The 21,520-nt window shown below is 50.4% G+C and overlaps 1 protein-coding gene and 6 pseudogenes across 1 annotated transcript; 4 read left to right on the top strand and 3 right to left on the bottom strand.

Moving 5' to 3' along the window:
- Positions 1-265: 265 nt before the first annotated feature.
- On the bottom strand, positions 266-3,234 carry LOC117189701 (annotated as a pseudogene).
- A 163-nt stretch (positions 3,235-3,397) lies between these two features.
- Positions 3,398-10,781, top strand: LOC117189711. The gene is made up of 2 exons (XM_033394803.1): positions 3,398-3,861; positions 10,668-10,781. The coding sequence occupies exons 1-2, from the start codon at positions 3,613-3,615 to the stop codon at positions 10,755-10,757; spliced, it is 339 nt and encodes a 112-aa protein (XP_033250694.1). The 5' UTR covers positions 3,398-3,612; the 3' UTR covers positions 10,758-10,781.
- Positions 3,953-7,640, top strand: LOC117189696 (annotated as a pseudogene).
- On the bottom strand, positions 7,463-10,417 carry LOC117189698 (annotated as a pseudogene).
- Positions 10,781-14,527, top strand: LOC117189694 (annotated as a pseudogene).
- Positions 14,528-14,894: 367 nt separating this feature from the next.
- Positions 14,895-17,614, bottom strand: LOC117189704 (annotated as a pseudogene).
- Positions 17,615-18,196: 582 nt separating this feature from the next.
- LOC117189699 lies at positions 18,197-21,467 on the top strand (annotated as a pseudogene).
- Positions 21,468-21,520: the final 53 nt, after the last annotated feature.

The raw sequence follows: 21,520 nt of genomic DNA, 5'->3' as shown, positions 1-21,520 counted from the left end.
TTATTTTCGGTGCGATATTTTTTTCGACGATTAGATTAATAGAAATATCTAGACTGTAAGTGCTTACCAAATCACAGACCCAATTGCCTATTATATTCCAAGAAGGAAGAGTACGAAAAAATTTCACCGCTCCTTATTATTATTATTCCGATATATCGATATATTAAGGTTTTAAAATTGATACAGTCGATATGGCAATATTAAAATTTATAAAATTTGATTTATCGATGTACGATATTTTTTAAAATTTACAATCCCAGTCTCTTGCTTATTATTTACATGCGTTGCCAGGACGAATGCCAGGCGAAGGCGCAGTGGACGAGGACATGCGCAGTGGACGGTGGATAGGACTAGCTGAGACCAAAACCACTGCTTCTTTGGCCCCTTTAATAAACTCGATTACAAGCCCATTCGATAAATGGTGCGACAGGAAATTTTGAAATGGAAGCTGGAAAAAGGATTAAATAAAAAAATCTCAGTGATCAATAGAGGCGCAGATACTGCAGTGCCTGGCGACTCTTCATCGGATACAGGTCGCCTACGTTGTACATGAGATCGACGTGGGTGGGGCGCAGCATGCGCCAGGGCATAAGCTGGAGGGTCTTCTTGTCGCAGTGAACATCCTTGTCGATCTCCAGCGGCATCGGCACCTCGTTGTACAGCATCCGGCCGTCGACACTGCGCTCCAGGGTGCAGGGCAGGCCGATCTGATCGGCTAGGGCCTTGAAGAGGATGGCGCGCTCAAACTGGCAGCCACTGTGCACCATGCCCAGGGGTATGAAGTTAGTGTGGTAGACGTAGCGCAGTTCCTGAAGGTGGCATCGCACCGCGTGGCGGGAACACTCCTCCGTCGAGTTGAGGTCGAGGATTTTGAGGTTATCGTTCATCACATTGTGCACGACTTCGGCAATGATCTTGATGCGCTTGGCCACGTTATCAAAATCGATGGCGCTGCGCACCTTTGGCGGATTCTCCACCAGGCCGTGCATCTGTGAATCATCAGATGGGACATGGTTAGCAGCTTATTAAGGATTAGATGGGATAGACCCACCATCAGAGTTTGATTAAGCGTCTCCAGATATTTGGGTAGATGGGGATCGGCAGGACACTTGCAGTAGCACCAGGTATGATCACCGGCACCATCGGACATCGGAAGGCAGAACGACGGAACTCTCATCAGATCCGCCTCATCCGCCTCCAATCGGTCAAAATTGACCACCAGAACGGCCTCCAGAGTAAAGCAATCGTTGCGTAGAATGTCCTGGAGAGTGCGGAAGTCGTCAAACTTTTTTCTGGACACATAAAAGTCCTTGCCGGCAGTAATGTCGGTGAAGGTTAGGCAGTTTCTAATGCAGAACTTCATCGTGGGGCACTTAGAGAGGATGCTCTCGATGGCCGGTCCCCAGGTGGACACGCAGAAGGCGTGTTTCTGGAACAGCATCAGGCTAAGATCGGGATTGGGATAGGAATATGATAATGCAGGGGGGGTGAGAGTAGTTGGGAGCCGCTTACACTTCCAGAATGCCGCGATCTATGTAGGCGTCGATGAATTCGCTAAAGCGCGTGGTCTGCAGAATGAAGTTGGTTACAGCCGTCTTGACCAGATTAGAGAGCGACTTCAGAGCCCGCTTGATGGAGGACACAATGTAGTTCTCAAGCAGCACCTCACGAACATCCTGCTTATCGACGATGGTGCACAGGCAACGGAAGATGTTGTTCACGAGAATGGAATGGGCATAGGAGCGCTGTGGAAGTGGGTGAAAAATGCGTTATAGATGCCAAGACACCACAGAATGAGAGTGCTTCCTGAGACTGCCATTACCATCAAAAGTTGAGCAATTTGCTCGGTGAGCGGACGATGCTGGCCCAGGACTGTTCGTTACTCCTCGTTCTGGGCCAAACTCTCGACGATTACCAGCATAGAGAGGATCAAATCAATGGAGAGAGTAGGCAGGCCCTGCTGAATGGTGGTGGTGAGGACGCCTGGAATGTCCAAGTCCGTCAGCTCTCCAGCCGTGTCGCGATAGGCTCCGGTCAGGAGGCGATTGATAAACTCGGCTGCCTGCTCCCGGGTCTTGATGATCACCTCCGGGGACTGGAAAATGGACACTAGCTTCTGCCGAGCCCCCTCATCAAACTCGGTCACAATTCGACGCAGTGCGTCCGGATTATCGGCCATGCGGTTGAGCCCGAGGATCACGAAGGTGGCCGGTGCCAGGTCGTTCTCCATGAGGCAGCCGAGGAACATGTCCGTGATCTCGGCAGTGTGCATCCTCACCAGATACTGCACGTACTTCGCAGTTTCCGCGAAGATGGATATGATGGTGCAGCGCAGCTCAAGGGACAGGATATCGATTTGGTCCTTCAGGTGCTCGACAATAAGGTCGAAGAGGTTATGCTCGAAGAACAGCTTGGTCATCTTCTCGGACCGGAGAGCCGTGGCCAGCACCTCAATGATCTCGACCGCATCCGGTCCTTGCAGATCTTCGCAAAATTCTTTGACCAGCTGCTCCAGGACATGGAAGCAGCGATGCAGCGGCTCAAACACACTCTGGTCGCTGGTGTCCACCAGGAGGGTCTTCAAGACTTTCAGGGCCGCAAGCCGAATCTCCCGGCCTCGATGGAGCTATGAATGGTGTCGGGATTCTCGGAGGTGGCAATCACTGCCTTGAACTTCTGCAAGAGCTCAAAGTTCTCCACAATTCCCTGGGCCACTTTGGGATCACGCAGGCACATGTTTAGCAGGTGCGAGAGATATTCTATGCAGAAATCGTCAGTTTCCTGCAGGTTGAAACTATAGGCCACCTCCAGGATGCCTTCAGTCGTCTCGGGCTCGAGCGTGTTCATGTCCGTGTTGTCCATTAAGGCGTTCATGAGGTACAAGGCGAAGCGTCGGATGATAACGTTCTCCGAATCAATGAAGATTTTCTTCTCCAGCAGCACTTCCAGCATTTTATGCTCCTTCAGCTCCAGTACATTCTAGTCCTGGCGCCGCGTAAAGTCCATTATGTGACTGAAGACGGTCAACAGGACGCATTCCTCCTTGGAGCTGAGCAGCAGCAGCGCCGTGTCCAAAGTCTTGACGAGGACATTAACCTCGGTGAATGACTTCTCCTCGGACTTTGTGCGGTCCGGGTAAATGGAGCGAGCTTCGTAAACTTTCTTCGTTACTTTAGACATTTTTGTTGAATATTTTGCTGCCGTGTTGTAACGGAATTTGTTTGTGTACTACATTTTTCTCTCAGATCACTTTCTTTCTTTCATTTTTAAACAGTATCATTAGAAAGTAAACAAAAGTATAAATTGAAATACCCATTTTTTGTTAATTTTTTAAAATTCACAAGCGACGAGGTTGGAAAGAGGAATCAGATTAACGATACGATATGTATCGATATATATGTAACATCCCTAGCATCAGTCTAAAATGCACTAATATTACCGCACGCGTAGCGTTCTTTTTGAAATTAACAAGCGAATGGGGGTGAAAAAGAAGAATGAGCAACAACGCTACGCTTGTTTGTGTTCCATCGTACACTCACGAAAATTTTACAAATTGTACAGGATAAAGTAATCGAGCAGTATTTAGTTAGTAAAAGCAAAACAAATCACGAAATGCCCAAACCAAAGGCAAAAGCGAAGCCAAAATCCAAAGCGGCGGCAGCAGCCGCATCAAAAAGGGAGGCGACCAAGAACAACAATGCCGTTTCGGCCGAAAAGGAAAACGAAATGCAGATCAGTGATCCGACCTCCGTTCCCATCCGGGAACAATGCAGAGGAGGCGCGGAATCCATGTACACAATAATGCGTCACGCGGAACTCAAGGAGTCACTCCACAAGCGCTACGAAAAGGAGCGAATGGGGGTGAAAAAGAAGAATGAGCAACAACGCTACGCTTGTTTGTGTTCCATCGTACACTCACGAAAATTTTACAAATTGTACAGTATAAAGTAATCGAGCAGTATTTAGTTAGTAAAAGCAAAACAAATCACGAAATGCCCAAACCAAAGGCAAAAGCGAAGCCAAAATCCAAAGCGGCTGCAGCAACTGTACTCGAGGGTAAGGAACAGCGTCACTGGGACCCGCTGGCTAGCCAGCTGGCTCAGCCGATTAGAACTCGTCCAATCCAACTATGAATTGTCAATTGCCTTGCAGATGGGCCACCAAGAGTTTCTGAACACATTCATCAATGTGCTGAAGACTGTACTCGAGGCGGAGGAGAGCAACGAGAACGGTAACAAGGCCCTGTCCTTTTGCGCGAAATTCGTGACCAGCTTCGAGTCGGAGAAGACCATGATGACTGAAACATTCCACTGGCTGTTGACTGTAAGGGTCTACTGTACTTTACCATTGAGATTCAATTGAATGCTTTTGTTTGTTTGTTTTTCCCAGACATATTCCAGCAGTCCGCACGTTCGCTATCGGATTTGCTACTTTGTGAATCTGATACTTGAGAAACTGGGACCCAATGCGGCACTCGACGACACGCAGTGCGACGAGATTCTCGAGACTATGCTGGAGCGCGTGAAGGACGTGTCGGCCGGTGTGCGCAAGCAAGCAGTCCTGGCCATGCAGCGTTTCCAGATTCCGGACAATCCCGTCGATCCAGTTGTCTGCGCCTATCAGTTCCATCTGTCTGCGGATCCCTTGTCCAGCGTGCGCCAGTGCATTATCACCTGCATGGGCCGCAACTACATCACGGTGCCCTACATACTGCAGCGTCTGTGGGACGTGGACGAGAAGGTGCGCCGCCATACGTACGTCAACATGTGCGCGCCTACAGGGTGGCGCAGCGCCTGACCCTCCTGGAGCAAGGTCTGAACGACAGCTCGGCCAACGTTAAAAAGACGGTGGTAAACCTACCAACAGAACTATGTGGCTCTGATAGCGGCCCTCAAGCTGGACTCCAGCGAGGAGGAGCTGATGCGTTTCCGGAGCGTGACCAAGCAAATGTTGCGTGAAATCTTTGAGCAGACCGACAATCAGCAACTGATGGCACAACTGCCCCTCGGTGACGACTGTGAGCTGCATCGATGTGTACCGCTGGAATGTCTCAACGTGAAGCTGTTGCTCTATTGGCAGTGCCTCGGCGACTATCTGGAGAGCACGCAGGCGGACGAAAGCGACCAGGTGCTGCCCGAACTGAGTGTCTTCTGCACCTATGTGAACAAGTGAGTTGAATGAGACCCAAACGAAATCCAAACAGTAAGTGATTGCTATCCATTGTAGGTTCTGTGAGAGCCAGAAACCGGACATGGACAAGTTCGCCCAGATAGAGTTCCAGAACATGCTGCTCTCGCTGGTGGAAATCCTGGACTCGTACGACCTGGGCGACGAGATTGGGCGTAGCAATATGAAGACGTTGATCAAAAATCTATTGAAGGACTGTCTGCTCGACCACAAGATCGTCCGCGTGCTCGTGCGTTGCATGGAGAAGCTGATCACCGACCTCAATGACCGGATGAAGTTCTTTATTGAGATCATCTACGAGACGTGTGACCTTAATACCAAGCAGAATGAGCTAGTGCACGATCGCAATCTGATCAGTAAGTTGCTGGACGACTTGGACACGCCCTCGAAGATGAAGATATCCTCGTTGAAGGTGAAGATCTTAGAGCTGGAGGAACAGGAGGATAAGTTTGGGCGCCAGAAGGAGTATATACAGGCTCAGTCCGTGAATAAGGAGAAGATGGCTGTCACAGAGGAGTACACGGAGCTGATCAAACCGCTGCTGGTGAAGCACGGCTTTCTGGACATGCCCGCCCGTCCGAAGCTCTCCAACCAGGAGCGTGTCCTGAAAGGCCTGTTCACCTCATACTATATAGTGGCCTCTCCGCATGTCCAGAAGCTCACTCCCAGCATATGTAAGCTGTACAAGGACTTCATTTGCCGCCATCTCCACTCCTCGGATGTGGACATCTTCGAATGGGCCATCAAATGCGGCAACGCCTACAGTATGTTCTATGAGGCATACACCGAGACGGTGTTCCGGGTTGTATACCATCAGTTCTACAATAGCAAGGAGGTCCGTCTGTGCGAGACCTCTGTCAGCTGTCTTCTCTGGCATCGACTATGTCGACAAGTTGAGCCGGAAGATAGATGCTAGGGGCTGGGTCTAAGACGTCCAATCGCCGCCAGCTCTATACCGTGCAGGATACATACGACGGGGAGGAGGATGGCGATCAGACAGTGCAGAACAGCGAGCATAGCGTCGACATCATTATGGCGATTGGCCGCTATATGGAAATGGTGGTCGACAAGGGCGTGAGCCTGGCCATAGTGCGAGGCCTTTGTCGCTTGGTCCTGCGCGGTCACATCGACGATCGGCCCGAGGTGCTCGAGCAGCTGCTCAAACGCTACTTCAATCCCAACGCAGAGCCAATCATCAGCCAGGTCCTGGGCATGTTCTTTGAGAACCTTGTCCGCCTCAAGAAGCAGGCGCTTCTGCAACCCTGCCTTCTGCCCACTCTGTGGACCGTCATGAACTGCAGCTTCGACGCGCCGCTGAACGCCGTTCAGCCCGATTACGTGGTCAAGTTCTTCATCGATTTGACGATTCAGGAAGCCAGCTCCCCGAAGAGCAACATACACAACAGGATCGCTCTGAGCTTCCTGCACTACATACAGAACTATTTCACCGAGCGCAGGGAAATGTGTCGCCTGCTGGCCAAAGAGCTCACCAACCTCACTATTAACGTGCTCAACGGACAGGAAGTCAAGACTGAAATGTTGGAGATGGCAGACAAACTGATCACGGTGAGAACATTTTCTGAATATCCATTGCGGAAGCGCTGTATCATTCGTTTGGTTCGGTTTTCAGAGCGAACTAGAGCCGCGTTTGGTCAAGAACATTAAAGTCTTTAAGACGATGCTCGACGGTAGCTTTAATCCACCATCACGTGAGGCGCGCGACGATCTGGAAAGCGACGAGGAGTGCGACACTGCGACTGTGGCATCTGAAAATGTAGTGCAGTCAGAGCAGGTGTCAGTCACAAATCCTGAAAAATCTGCGACCGAACAAACCCTGACAAACGCATCTGATCCACAGGCTGAAGCATCGGCTATAGCACCAACTGCAACGCAAGTTTCAGAGCCTATCTTAACCACTTTCGGCACTGAGAATCGTGCCCGTGACTGTCCGGGAATGCAGGAATTTTAAAGATTATTGATTTTTCTCTTCTGCGGCTGCTGGTGAACAAGGTCACATCGCTCCAAGGAGCACACACACTCACCATTGTTGACGCAGGCCGTAAACACAATGGACCAGATGGTCAGGAGGAAGTAGGCGAGCGTGAGGAGCACTCGGCACATGGTTCAAGCCACCAGCTTCTATTTAATCTACGCTGGTGTTCCAAATGCTCCGCAAACAGTCGCTTGCATGTTTGTTGATATTTTATCGATATATCGATATGGGACCTTATATTATAAGGATGTGCCATTTCATACATCAAACGTATCGCAGAAAACTAAATCCCAGGTTATCTGGCTCATTATGAGCCAGCCAGGAGAGCAACGCTTTGCATGTGTTTTATTTTCGGTGCGATATTTTTTTCGACGATTAGATTAATAGAAATATCTAGACTGTAAGTGCTTACCAAATCACAGACCCAATTGCCTATTATATTCCAAGAAGGAAGAGTACGCAAATATTTCACCTGCATCGGATACAGGTCGCCTACGTTGTACATGAGATCGACGACGTGGGTGGGGCGCAGCATGCGCCAGGGCATAAACTGGAGGGACTTCTTGTCGCAGTGAACATCCTTGTCGATCTCCAGCGGCATCGGCACCTCGTTGTACAGCATCCGGCCGTCGACACTGCGCTCCAGGGTGCAGGGCAGGCCGATCTGATCGGCCAGGGCCTTGAAGAGGATGGCGCGCTCAAACTGGCAGCCACTGTGCACCATGCCCAGGGGTATGAAGTTAGTGTGGTAGACGTAGCGCAGTTCCTGAAGGTGGCATCGCACCGCGTGGCGGGAACACTCCTCCGTCGAGTTGAGGTCGAAGATCTTGAGGTTATCGTTCATCACATTGTGCACGACTTCGGCAATGATCTTGATGCGCTTGGCCACGTTATCAAAATCGATGGCGCTGCGCACCTTTGGCGGATTCTCCACCAGGCCGTGCATCTGTGAATCATCAGATGGGACATGGTTAGCAGCTTATTAAGGATTAGATGGGATAGACCCACCATCAGAGTTTGATTAAGCGTCTCCAGATATTTGGGTAGATGGGGATCGGCAGGACGCTTGCAGTAGCACCAGGTATGATCACCGGCACCATCGGACATCGGAAGGCAGAACGACGGAACTCTCATCAGATCCGCCTCCAATCGGTCAAAATTGACCACCAGAACGGCCTCCAGAGGAGAGCAATCGTTGCGTAGAATGTCCTGGAGAGTGTTGAAGTCTTCAAACTATTTTCTGGACACATAAAAGTCCTTGCCGGCAGTAATGTCGGTGAAGGTTAGGCAGTTTCTAATGCAGAACTTCATCGTGGGCACTTAGAGAGGATGCTCTCGATGGCCGGTCCCCAGGTGGACACGCAGAAGGCGTGTTTCTGGAACAGCATCAGGCTAAGATCGGGATTGGGATAGGAATATGATAATGCAGGGGGGTGAGAGTAGTTGGGAGCCGCTTACACTTCCAGAATGCCGCGATCTATGTAGGCGTCGATGAATTCGCTAAAGCGCGTGGTCTGCAGAATGAAGTTGGTTACAGCCGTCTTGACCAGATTAGAGAGCGACTTCAGAGCCCGCTTGATGGAGGACACAATGTAGTTCTCAAGCAGCACCTCACGAACATCCTGCTTATCGACGATGGTGCACAGGCAACGGAAGATGTTGTTCACGAGAATGGAATGGGCATAGGAGCGCTGTGGAAGTGGGTGAAAAATGCGTTATAGATGCCAAGACACCACAGAATGAGAGTGCTTCCTGAGACTGCCATTACCATCAAAAGTTGAGCAATTTGCTCGGTGAGCGGACGATGCTGGCCCAGGACTGTTCGGTACTCCTCGTTCTGGGCCAAACTCTCGACGATTACCAGCAGAGAGAGGATCAAATCAATGGAGAGAGTAGGCAGGCCCTGCTGAATGGTGGTGGTGAGGACGCCTGGAATGTCCAAGTCCGTCAGCTCTCCAGCCGTGTCGCGATAGGCTCCGGTCAGGAGGCGATTGATAAACTCGGCTGCCTGCTCCCGGGTCTTGATGATCACCTCCGGGGACTGGAAAATGGACACTAGCTTCTGCCGAGCCCCCTCATCAAACTCGGTCACAATTCGACGCAGTGCGTCCGGATTATCGGCCATGCGGTTGAGCCCGAGGATCACGAAGGTGGCCGGTGCCAGGTCGTTCTCCATGAGGCAGCCGAGGAACATGTCCGTGATCTCGGCAGTGTGCATCCTCACCAGATACTGCACGTACTTCGCAGTTTCCGCGAAGATGGATATGATGGTGCAGCGCAGCTCAAGGGACAGGATATCGATTTGGTCCTTCAGGTGCTCGACAATAAGGTCGAAGAGGTTATGCTCGAAGAACAGCTTGGTCATCTTCTCGGACCGGAGAGCCGTGGCCAGCGTCCTTGCAGAACTTCGCAAAATGCTTTGACCAGCTGCTCCAGGACATGGAAGCAGCGATGGTCGCTGGTGTCCACCAGGAGGGTCTTCAAGACTTTCAGGGCCGCAAGCCGAATCTCCTGGTATTTGCTGGTCACCTCACAGATAATGCGATCGATGGGAAAGTCGGGAAGAGTGGTAAACTCCAACATCTCCTCTGCACTCTGGATCAGCAGGATCTTGTGAACGGCCTCGATGGAGCTATGAATGGTGTCGGGATTCTCGGAGGTGGCAATCACTGCCTTGAACTTCTGCAAGAGCTCAAAGTTCTCCACAATTCCCTGGGCCACTTTGGGATCACGCAGGCACATGTTTAGCAGGTGCGAGAGATATTCTATGCAGAAATCGTCAGTTTCCTGCAGGTAGAAACTATAGGCCACCTCCAGGATGCCTTCAGTCGTCTCGGGCTCGAGCGTGTTCATGTCCGTGTTGTCCATTAAGGCGTTCATGAGGTACAAGGCGAAGCGTCAGATGATAACGTTCTCCGAATCAATGAAGATTTTCTTCTCCAGCAGCACTTCCAGCATTTTATGCTCCTTCAGCTCCAGTACATTCTAGTCCTGGCGCCGCGTAAAGTCCATTAAGTGACTGAAGACGGTCAACAGGACGCATTCCTCCTTGGAGCTGAGCAGCAGCAGCGCCGTGTCCAAAGTCTTGACGAGGACATTAACCTCGGTGAATGACTTCTCCTCGGACTTTGTGCGGTCCGGGTAAATGGAGCGAGCTTCGTAAACTTTCTTCGTTACTTTAGACATTTTTGTTGAATATTTTGCTGCCGTGTTGTAACGGAATTTGTTTGTGTACTATATTTTTCTCACAGATCACTTTCTTTCTTTCATTTTTAAACAGTATCATTAGAAAGTAAGCAAAAGTATAAATTGAAATACCCATTTTTTGTTAATTTTTTTAAATTCACAAGCGAATAGTTTGGAAAGAGGAATCAGATTAACGATGCGATATGTATCGATATATATGTAACATCCCTAGCATCAGTCTAAAATGCACTAATATTACCGCACGCGTAGCGTTCTTTTTGAAATTAACAAGCGAATGGGGGTGAAAAAGAAGAATGAGCAACAACGCTACGCTTGTTTGTGTTCCATCGTACACTCACGAAAATTTTACAAATTGTACAGTATAAAGTAATCGAGCAGTATTTAGTTAGTAAAAGCAAAACAAATCACGAAATGCCCCAACCAAAGGCAAAAGCGAAGCCAAAATCCAAAGCGGCGGCAGCAGCCGCATCAAAAAGGGAGGCGACCAAGAACAACAATGCCGTTTCGGCCGAAAAGGAAAACGAAATGCAGATCAGTGATCCGACCTCCGTTCCCATCCGGGAACAATGCAGAGGAGGCGCGGAATCCATGTACACAATAATGCGTCACGCGGAACTCAAGGAGTCACTCCACAAGCGCTACGAAAAGGAGCTGCAGCAACTGTACTCGAGGGTAAGGAACAGCGTCACTGGGACCCGCTGGCTAGCCAGCTGGCTCAGCCGATTAGAACTCGTCCAATCCAACTATGAATTGTCAATTGCCTTGCAGATGGGCCACCAAGAGTTTCTGAACACATTCATCAATGTGCTGAAGACTGTACTCGAGGCGGAGGAGAGCAACGAGAACGGTAACAAGGCCCTGTCCTTTTGCGCGAAATTCGTGACCAGCTTCGAGTCGGAGAAGACCATGATGACTGAAACATTCCACTGGCTGTTGACTGTAAGGGTCTACTGTACTTTACCATTGAGATTCAATTGAATGCTTTTGTTTGTTTGTTTTTCCCAGACATATTCCAGTAGTCCGCACGTTCGCTATCGGATTTGCTACTTTGTGATTCAGATACTTGAGAAACTGGGACCCAATGCGGCACTCGACGACACGCAGTGCGACGAGATTCTCGAGACTATGCTGGAGCGCGTGAAGGACGTGTCGGCCGGTGTGCGCAAGCAAGCAGTCCTGGCCATGCAGCGTTTCCAGATTCCGGACAATCCCGTCGATCCAGTTGTCTGCGCCTATCAGTTCCATCCGTCTGCGGATCCCTTGTCCAGCGTGCGCCAGTTCATTATCACCTGCATGGGCCGCAACTACATCACGGTGCCCTACATACTGCAGCGTCTGTGGGACGTGGACGAGAAGGTGCGCCGCCATACGTACGTCAACATGTGCAACTATCCAGTGCGCGCCTACAGGGTGGCGCAGCGCCTGACCCTCCTGGAGCAAGGTCTGAACGACAGCTCGGCCAACGTTAAAAAGACGGTGGTAAACCTACCAACAGAACTATGTGGCTCTGATAGCGGCCCTCAAGCTGGACTCCAGCGAGAAGGAGCTGATGCGATTCCGGAGCGTGACCAAGCAAATGTTCCGTGAAATCTTTGAGCAGACCGACAATCAGCAACTGATGGCACAACTGCCCCTCGGTGACGACTGTGAGCTGCATCGATGTGTACCGCTGGAATGTCTCAACGTGAAGCTGTTGCTCTATTGGCAGTGCCTCGGCGACTATCTGGAGAGCACGCAGGCGGACGAAAGCGACCAGGTGCTGCCCGAACTGAGTGTCTTCTGCACCTATGTGAACAAGTGAGTTGAATGAGACCCAAACGAAATCCAAACAGTAAGTGATTGCTATCCATTGTAGGTTCTGTGAGAGCCAGAAACCGGACATGGACAAGTTCGCCCAGATAGAGTTCCAGAACATGCTGCTCTCGCTGGTGGAAATCCTGGACTCGTACGACCTGGGCGACGAGATTGGGCGTAGCAATATGAAGACGTTGATCAAAAATCTATTGAAGGACTGTCTGCTCGACCACAAGATCGTCCGCGTGCTCGTGCGTTGCATGGAGAAGCTGATCACCGACCTCAATGACCGGATGAAGTTCTTTATTGAGATCATCTACGAGACGTGTGACCTTAATACCAAGCAGAATGAGCTAGTGCACGATCGCAATCTGATCAGTAAGTTGCTGGACGACTTGGACACGCCCTCGAAGATGAAGATATCCTCGTTGAAGGTGAAGATCTTAGAGCTGGAGGAACAGGAGGATAAGTTTGGGCGCCAGAAGGAGTATATACAGGCTCAGTCCGTGAATAAGGAGAAGATGGCTGTCACAGAGGAGTACACGGAGCTGATCAAACCGCTGCTGGTGAAGCACGGCTTTCTGGACATGCCCGCCCGTCCGAAGCTCTCCAACCAGGAGCGTGTCCTGAAAGGCCTGTTCACCTCATACTATATAGTGGCCTCTCCGCATGTCCAGAAGCTCACTCCCAGCATATGTAAGCTGTACAAGGACTTCATTTGCCGCCATCTCCACTCCTCGGATGTGGACATCTTCGAATGGGCCATCAAATGCGGCAACGCCTACAGTATGTTCTATGAGGCATACACCGAGACGGTGTTCCGGGTTGTATACCATCAGTTCTACAATAGCAAGGAGGTCCGTCTGTGCGAGACCTCTGTCAGCTGTCTTCTCTGGCATCGACTATGTCGACAAGTTGAGCCGGAAGATAGATGCTAGGGGGCTGGGGTCTAAGACGTCCAATCGCCGCCAGCTCTATACCGTGCAGGATACATACGACGGGGAGGAGGATGGCGATCAGACAGTGCAGAACAGCGAGCATAGCGTCGACATCATTATGGCGATTGGCCGCTATATGGAAATGGTGGTCGACAAGGGCGTGAGCCTGGCCATAGTGCGAGGCCTTTGTCGCTTGGTCCTGCGCGGTCACATCGACGATCGGCCCGAGGTGCTCGAGCAGCTGCTCAAACGCTACTTCAATCCCAACGCAGAGCCAATCATTAGCCAGGTCCTGGCATGTTCTTTGAGAACCTTGTCCGCCTCAAGAAGCAGGCGCTTCTGCAACCCTGCCTTCTGCCCACTCTGTGGACCGTCATGAACTGCAGCTTCGACGCGCCGCTGAACGCCGTTCAGCCCGATTACGTGGTCAAGTTCTTCATCGATTTGACGATTCAGGAAGCCAGCTCCCCGAAGAGCAACATACACAACAGGATCGCTCTGAGCTTCCTGCACTACATACAGAACTATTTCACCGAGCGCAGGGAAATGTGTCGCCTGCTGGCCAAAGAGCTCACCAACCTCACTATTAAGGTGCTCAACGGACATGAAGTCAAGACTGAAATGTTGGAGATGGCAGACAAACTGATCACGGTGAGAACATTTTCTGAATATCCATTGCGGAAGCGCTGTATCATTCGTTTGGTTCGGTTTTCAGAGCGAACTAGAGCCGCGTGTGGTCAAGAACATTAAAGTCTTTAAGACGATGCTCGACGGTAGCTTTAATCCACCATCACGTGAGGCGCGCGACGATCTGGAAAGCGACGAGGAGTGCGACACTGCGACTGTGGCATCTGAACAAGTAGTGCAGTCAGAGCAGGTGTCAGTCACAAATAGTGAAAAATCTGCGACCGAACAAACCCTGACAAACGCATCTGATCCACAGGCTGAAGCATCGGCTATAGCACCAACTGCAACGCAAGTTTCAGAGCCTATCTTAACCACTTTCGGCACTGAGAATCGTGCCCGTGACTGTCCGGGAATGCAGGAATTTTAAAGATTATTGATTTTTCTCTTCTGCGGCTGCTGGTGAACAAGGTCACATCGCTCCAAGGAGCACACACACTCACCATTGTTGACGCAGGCCGTAAACACAATGGACCAGATGGTCAGGAGGAAGTAGGCGAGCGTGAGGAGCACTCGGCACATGGTTCAAGCCACCAGCTTCTATTTAATCTACGCTGGTGTTCCAAATGCTCCGCCAACAGTCGCTTGCATGTTTGTTGATATTTTATCGATATATCGATATGGGACCTTATATTATAAGGATGTGCCATTTCATACATCAAACGTATCGCAGAAAACAAAATCCCAGGTTATCTGGCTCATTATGAGCCAGCCAGGAGAGCAACGCTTTGCATGTGTTTTATTTTCGGTGCGATATTTTTTTCGAAGATTAGATTAATAGAAATATCTAGACTGTAAGTGCTTACCAAATCACAGACCCTATTGCCTATTATATTCCAAGAAGGAAGAGTACGAAAAAATTTCACCGCTCCTTATTATTATTATTCCGATATATCGATATATTAAGGTTTTAAAATTGATACAGTCGATATGGCAATATTAAAATTTATAAAATTTGATTTATCGATGTACGATATTTTTTAAAATTTACAATCCCAGTCTCTTGCTTATTATTTACATGCGTTGCCAGGACGAATGCCAGGCGAAGGCGCAGTGGACGAGGACATGCGCAGTGGACGGTGGAGAGGACTAGCTGAGACCAAAACCACTGCTTCTTTGGCCCCTTTAATAAACTCGATTACAAGCCCATTCGATAAATGGTGCGACAGGAAATTTTGAAATGGAAGCTGGAAAAAGGATTAAATAAAAAAATCTCAGTGATCAATAGAGGCGCAGATACTGCAGTGCCTGGCGACTCTGCATCGGATACAGGTCGCCTACGTTGTACATGAGATCGACGACGTGGGTGGGGCGCAGCATGCGCCAGGGCATAAGCTGGAGGGTCTTCTTGTCGCAGTGAACATCCTTGTCGATCTCCAGCGGCATCGGCACCTCGTTGTACAGCATCCGGCCGTCGACACTGCGCTCCAGGGTGCAGGGCAGGCCGATCTGATCGGCCAGGGCCTTGAAGAGGATGGCGCGCTCAAACTGGCAGCCACTGTGCACCATGCCCAGGGGTATGAAGTTAGTGTGGTAGACGTAGCGCAGTTCCTGAAGGTGGCATCGCACCGCGTGGCGGGAACACTCCTCCGTCGAGTTGAGGTCGAGGATTTTGAGGTTATCGTTCATCACATTGTGCACGACTTCGGCAATGATCTTGATGCGCTTGGCCACGTTATCAAAATCGATGGCGCTGCGCACCTTTGGCGGATTCTCCACCAGGCCGTGCATCTGTGAATCATCAGATGGGACATGGTTAGCAGCTTATTAAGGATTAGATGGGATAGACCCACCATCAGAGTTTAATTAAGCGTCTCCAGATATTTGGGTAGATGGGGATCGGCAGGACACTTGCAGTAGCACCAGGTATGATCACCGGCACCATCGGACATCGGAAGGCAGAACGACGGAACTCTCATCAGATCCGCCTCATCCGCCTCCAATCGGTCAAAATTGACCACCAGAACGGCCTCCAGAGTAGAGCAATCGTTGCGTAGAATGTCCTGGAGAGTGCGGAAGTCGTCAAACTTTTTTCTGGACACATAAAAGTCCTTGCCGGCAGTAATGGCGTGTTTCTGGAACAGCATCAGGCTAAGATCGGGATTGGGATAGGAATATGATAATGCAGGGGGGGTGAGAGTAGTTGGGAGCCGCTTACACTTCCAGAATGCCGCGATCTATGTAGGCGTCGATGAATTCGCTAAAGCGCGTGGTCTGCAGAATGAAGTTGGTCACAGCCGTCTTGACCAGATTAGAGAGCGACTTCAGAGCCCGCTTGATGGAGGACACAATGTAGTTCTCAAGCAGCACCTCACGAACATCCTGCTTATCGACGATGGTGCACAGGCAACGGAAGCGCTGTGGAAGTGGGTGAAAAATGCGTTATAGATGCCAAGACACCACAGAATGAGAGTGCTTCCTGAGACTGCCATTACCATCAAAAGTTGAGCAATTTGCTCGGTGAGCGGACGATGCTGGCCCAGGACTGTTCGGTACTCCTCGTTCTGGGCCAAACTCTCGACGATTACCAGCAGAGATAGGATCAAATCAATGGAGAGAGTAGGCAGGCCCTGCTGAATGGTGGTGGTGAGGACGCCTGGAATGTCCAAGTCCGTCACCTCTCCAGCCGTGTCGCGATAGGCTCCGGTCAGGAGGCGATTGATAAACTCGGCTGCCTGCTCCCGGGTCTTGATGATCACCTCCGGGGACTGGAAAATGGACACTAGCTTCTGCCTAGCCCCCTCATCAAACTCGGTCACAATTCGACGCAGTGCGTCCGGATTATCGGCCATGCGGTTGAGCCCGAGGATCACGAAGGTGGCCGGTGCCAGGTCGTTCTCCATGAGGCAGCCGAGGAACATGTCCGTGATCTCGGCAGTGTGCATCCTCACCAGATACTGCACGTACTTCGCAGTTTCCGCGAAGATGGATATGATGGTGCAGCGCAGCTCAAGGGACAGGATATCGATTTGGTCCTTCAGGTGCTCGACAATAAGGTCGAAGAGGTTATGCTCGAAGAACAGCTTGGTCATCTTCTCGGACCGGAGAGCCGTGGCCAGCACCTCAATGATCTCGACCGCATCCGGTCCTTGCAGATCTTCGCAAAATTCTTTGACCAGCTGCTCCAGGACATGGAAGCAGCGATGCAGCGGCTCAAACACACTCTGGTCGCTGGTGTCCACCAGGAGGGTCTTCAAGACTTTCAGGGCCGCAAGCCGAATCTCCCGGCCTCGATGGAGCTATGAATGGTGTCGGGATTCTCGGAGGTGGCAATCACTGCCTTGAACTTCTGCAAGAGCTCAAAGTTCTCCACAATTCCCTGGGCCACTTTGGGATCACGCAGGCACATGTTTAGCAGGTGCGAGAGATATTCTATGCAGAAATCGTCAGTTTCCTGCAGGTAGAAACTATAGGCCACCTCCAGGATGCCTTCAGTCGTCTCGGGCTCGAGCGTGTTCATGTCCGTGTTGTCCATTAAGGCGTTCATGAGGTACAAGGCGAAGCGTCGGATGATAACGTTCTCCGAATCAATGAAGATTTTCTTCTCCAGCAGCACTTCCAGCATTTTATGCTCCTTCAGCTCCAGTACATTCTCGTCCTGGCGCCGCGTAAAGTCCATTATGTGACTGAAGACGGTCAACAGGACGCATTCCTCCTTGGAGCTGAGCAGCAGCAGCGCCGTGTCCAAAGTCTTGACGAGGACATTAACCTCGGTGAATGACTTCTCCTCGGACTTTGTGCGATCCGGGTAAATGGAGCGAGCTTCGTAAACTTTCTTCGTTACTGTTTGAGATGCCAAGCTTTTTTGGCACCTATGTATGTGTTTCAAAAATGAAAAGAGATTTTGGGTTAAACTTTATAATTCGTATTTAATCTTGGTGGCTTAGCGGAAGCCGATTGCTTGCTATTGCCAGATAAACTTTATGCGAGATCGATATGCAACCAATGCGCAGAGGGGTTAGCATAGAACTAAACTATAGACGACGGCGTTAGATCAAAGTGATTGCCGAAGTGGCGGCAGCAGATCAAAGTAGTTGCCGAAGTGGCGGCGGCAGAGAGCCCCTTTAGCGGGAGAGCGCAGCAGCTCTGCAGAACGTCAACGTTTTACAACATAGGCGGCTCTCTCTGCTCATACAATAATAATGTTAAAGTTACGGTTATTCTTCAGCGGCTGGCCCGAACAGTTACTTTAGACATTTTTGTTGAATATTTTGCTGCCGTGTTGTAACGAAATTTGTTTGTGTACTACATTTTTCTCTCAGATCACTTTCTTTCTTTCATTTTTAAACAGTATCATTAGAAAGTAGACAAAAGTATAAATTGAAATACCCATTTTTTGTTAATTTTTTTAAATTCACAAGCGAATAGGTTGGAAAGAGGAATCAGATTAACGATGCGATATGTATCGATGTATATGTAACATCCCTAGCATCAGTCTAAAATGCACTAATATTACCGCACGCGTAGCGTTCTTTTTGAAATTAACAAGCGAATGGGGGTGAAAAAGAAGAATGAGCAACAACGCTACGCTTGTTTGTGTTCCATCGTACACTCACGAAAATTTTACAAATTGTACAGTATAAAGTAATCGAGCAGTATTTAGTTAGTAAAAGCAAAACAAATCACGAAATGCCCAAACCAAAGGCAAAAGCGAAGCCAAAATCCAAAGCGGCGGCAGCAGCCGCATCAAAAAGGGAGGCGACCAAGAACAACAATGCCGTTTCGGCCGAAAAGGAAAACGAAATGGAGATCAGTGATCCGACCTCCGTTCCCATCCGGGAACAATGCAGAGGAGGCGCGGAATCCATGTACACAATAATGCGTCACGCGGAACTCAAGGAGTCACTCCACAAGCGCTACGAAAAGGAGCTGCAGCAACTGTACTCGAGGGTAAGGAACAGCGTCACTGGGACCCGCTGGCTAGCCAGCTGGCTCAGCCGATTAGAACTCGTCCAATCCAACTATGAATTGTCAATTGCCTTGCAGATGGGCCACCAAGAGTCTGAACACATTCATCAATGTGCTGAAGACTGTTGACTGTAAGGGTCTACTGTACTTTACCATTGAGATTCAATTGAATGCTTTTGTTTGTTTGTTTTTCCCAGACATATTCCAGCAGTCCGCACGTTCGCTATCGGATTTGCTACTTTGTGAATCTGATACTTGAGAAACTGGGACCCAATGCGTCACTCGACGACACGCAGTGCGACGAGATTCTCGAGACTATGCTGGAGCGCGTGAAGGACGTGTCGGCCGGTGTGCGCAAGCAAGCAGTCCTGGCCATGCAGCGTCTCCAGATTCCGGACAATCCCGTCGATCCAGTTGTCTGCGCCTATCAGTTCCATCTGTCTGCGGATCCCTTGTCCAGCGTGCGCCAGTGCATTATCACCTGCATGGGCCGCAACTACATCACGGTGCCCTACATACTGCAGCGTCTGTGGGACGTGGACGAGAAGGTGCGCCGCCATACGTACGTCAACATGTGCAACTATCCAGTGCGCGCCTACAGGGTGGCGCAGCGCCTGACCCTCCTGGAGCAAGGTCTGAACGACAGCTCGGCCAACGTTAAAAAGACGGCGGTAAACATCATGCTTAAGGCCTGGATCGACTCCTACCAACAGAACTATGTGGCTCTGATAGCGGCCCTCAAGCTGGACTCCAGCGAGGAGGAGCTGATGCGTTTCCGGAGCGTGACCAAGCAAATGTTGCGTGAAATCTTTGAGCAGACCGACAATCAGCAACTGATGGCACAACTGCCCCTCGGTGACGACTGTGAGCTGCATCGATGTGTACTTCTGGAATGTCTCAACGTGGAGCTGTTGTTCTATTGGCAGTGCCTCGGCGACTATCTGGAGAGCACGCAGGCGGACGAAAGCGACCAGGTGCTGCCCGAACTGAGTGTCTTCTGCACCTATGTGAACAAGTAAGTTGAATGAGACCCAAACGAAATCCAAACAGTAAGTGATTGCTATCCATTGTAGGTTCTGTGAGAGCCAGAAACCGGACATGGACAAGTTCGCCCAGATAGAGTTCCAGAACATGCTGCTCTCGCTGGTGGAAATCCTGGACTCGTACGACCTGGGCGACGAGATTGGGCGTAGCAATATGAAGACGTTGATCAAAAATCTATTGAAGGACTGTCTGCTCGACCACAAGATCGTCCGCGTGCTCGTGCGTTGCATGGAGAAGCTGATCACCGACCTCAATGACCGGATGAAGTTCTTTATTGAGATCATCTACGAGACGTGTGACCTTAATACCAAGCAGAATGAGCTAGTGCACGATCGCAATCTGATCAGTAAGTTGCTGGACGACTTGGACACGCCCTCGAAGATGAAGATATCCTCGTTGAAGGTGAAGATCTTAGAGCTGGAGGAACAGGAGGATAACTTTGGGCGCCAGAAGGAGTATATACAGGCTCAGTCCGTGAATAAGGAGAAGATGGCTGTCACAGAGGAGTACACGGAGCTGATCAAACCGCTGCTGGTGAAACACGGCTTTCTGGACATGCCCGCCCGTCCGAAGCTCTCCAACCAGGAGCGTGTCCTGAAAGGCCTGTTCACCTCATACTATATGGTGGCCTCTCCGCATGTCCAGAAGCTCACTCCCAGCATATGTAAGCTGTACAAGGACTTCATTTGCCGGCTTCTCCACTCCTCGGATGTGGACATCTTCGAATTGGCCATCAAATGCGGCAACGCCTACAGTATGTTCTATGAGGCATACACCGAGACGGTGTTCCGGGTTGTATACCATCAGTTCTACAATAGCAAGGAGGTCCGTCTGTGCGAGACCTCTGTCAGCTGTCTTCTCTGGCATCGACTATGTCGACAAGTTGAGCCGGAAGATAGGTGCTAGGGGCTGGGGTCTAAGACGTCCAATCGCCGCCAGCTCTATACCGTGCAGGATACATACGACGGGGAGGAGGATGGCGATCAGACAGTGCAGAACAGCGAGCATAGCGTCGACATCATTATGGCGATGGGCCGCTATATGGAAATGGTGGTCGACAAGGGCGTGAGCCTGGCCATAGTGCGAGGCCTTTGTCGCTTGGTCCTGCGCGGTCACATCGACGATCGGCCCGAGGTGCTCGAGCAGCTGCTCAAACGCTACTTCAATCCCAACGCAGAGCCAATCATCAGCCAGGTCCTGGGCATGTTCTTTGAGAACCTTGCCCGCCTCAAGAAGCAGGCGCTTCTGCAACCCTGCCTTCTGCCCACTCTGTGGACCGTCATGAACTGCAGCTTCGACGCGCCGCTGAACGCCGTTCAGCCCGATTACGTGGTCAAGTTCTTCATCGATTTGACGATTCAGGAAGCCAGCTGCCCGAAGAGCAACATACACAACAGGATCGCTCTGAGCTTCCTGCACTACATACAGAACTATTTCACCGAGCGCAGGGAAATGTGTCGCCTGCTGGCCAAAGAGCTCACCAACCTCACTATTAACGTGCTCAACGGACAGGAAGTCAAGACTGAAATGTTGGAGATGGCAGCAAACTGATCACGGTGAGAACATTTTCTGAATATCCATTGCGGAAGCGCTGTATCATTCGTTTGGTTCGGTTTTCAGAGCGAACTAGAGCCGCGTTTGGTCAAGAACATTAAAGTCTTTAAGACGATGCTCGACGGTAGCTTTAATCCACCATCACGTGAGGCGCGCGACGATCTGGAAAGCGACGAGGAGTGCGACACTGCGACTGTGGCATCTGAAAATG

This window comes from Drosophila miranda (assembly GCF_003369915.1).
Source record: "Drosophila miranda strain MSH22 chromosome Y unlocalized genomic scaffold, D.miranda_PacBio2.1 Contig_Y1_pilon, whole genome shotgun sequence".
NCBI lineage: Eukaryota > Metazoa > Arthropoda > Insecta > Diptera > Drosophilidae > Drosophila > Drosophila miranda.
The sequence above is the reverse complement of the archived record's forward strand: the minus strand, read 5'-3'. Positions and strand labels throughout refer to the sequence as shown.

Coding starts and splice junctions, on each gene's coding strand:
- LOC117189711 (XM_033394803.1), top strand. CDS start 3,613: ATGCCCAAACCAAAGGCAAAAGCGAAGCCAAAATCCAAAGCGGCGGCA. Junction 3,862..10,667: donor ACGAAAAGGAGCGAATGGGG/GTGAAAAAGAAG, acceptor AAGCGAATGGGG/GTGAAAAAGAAGAATGAGCA.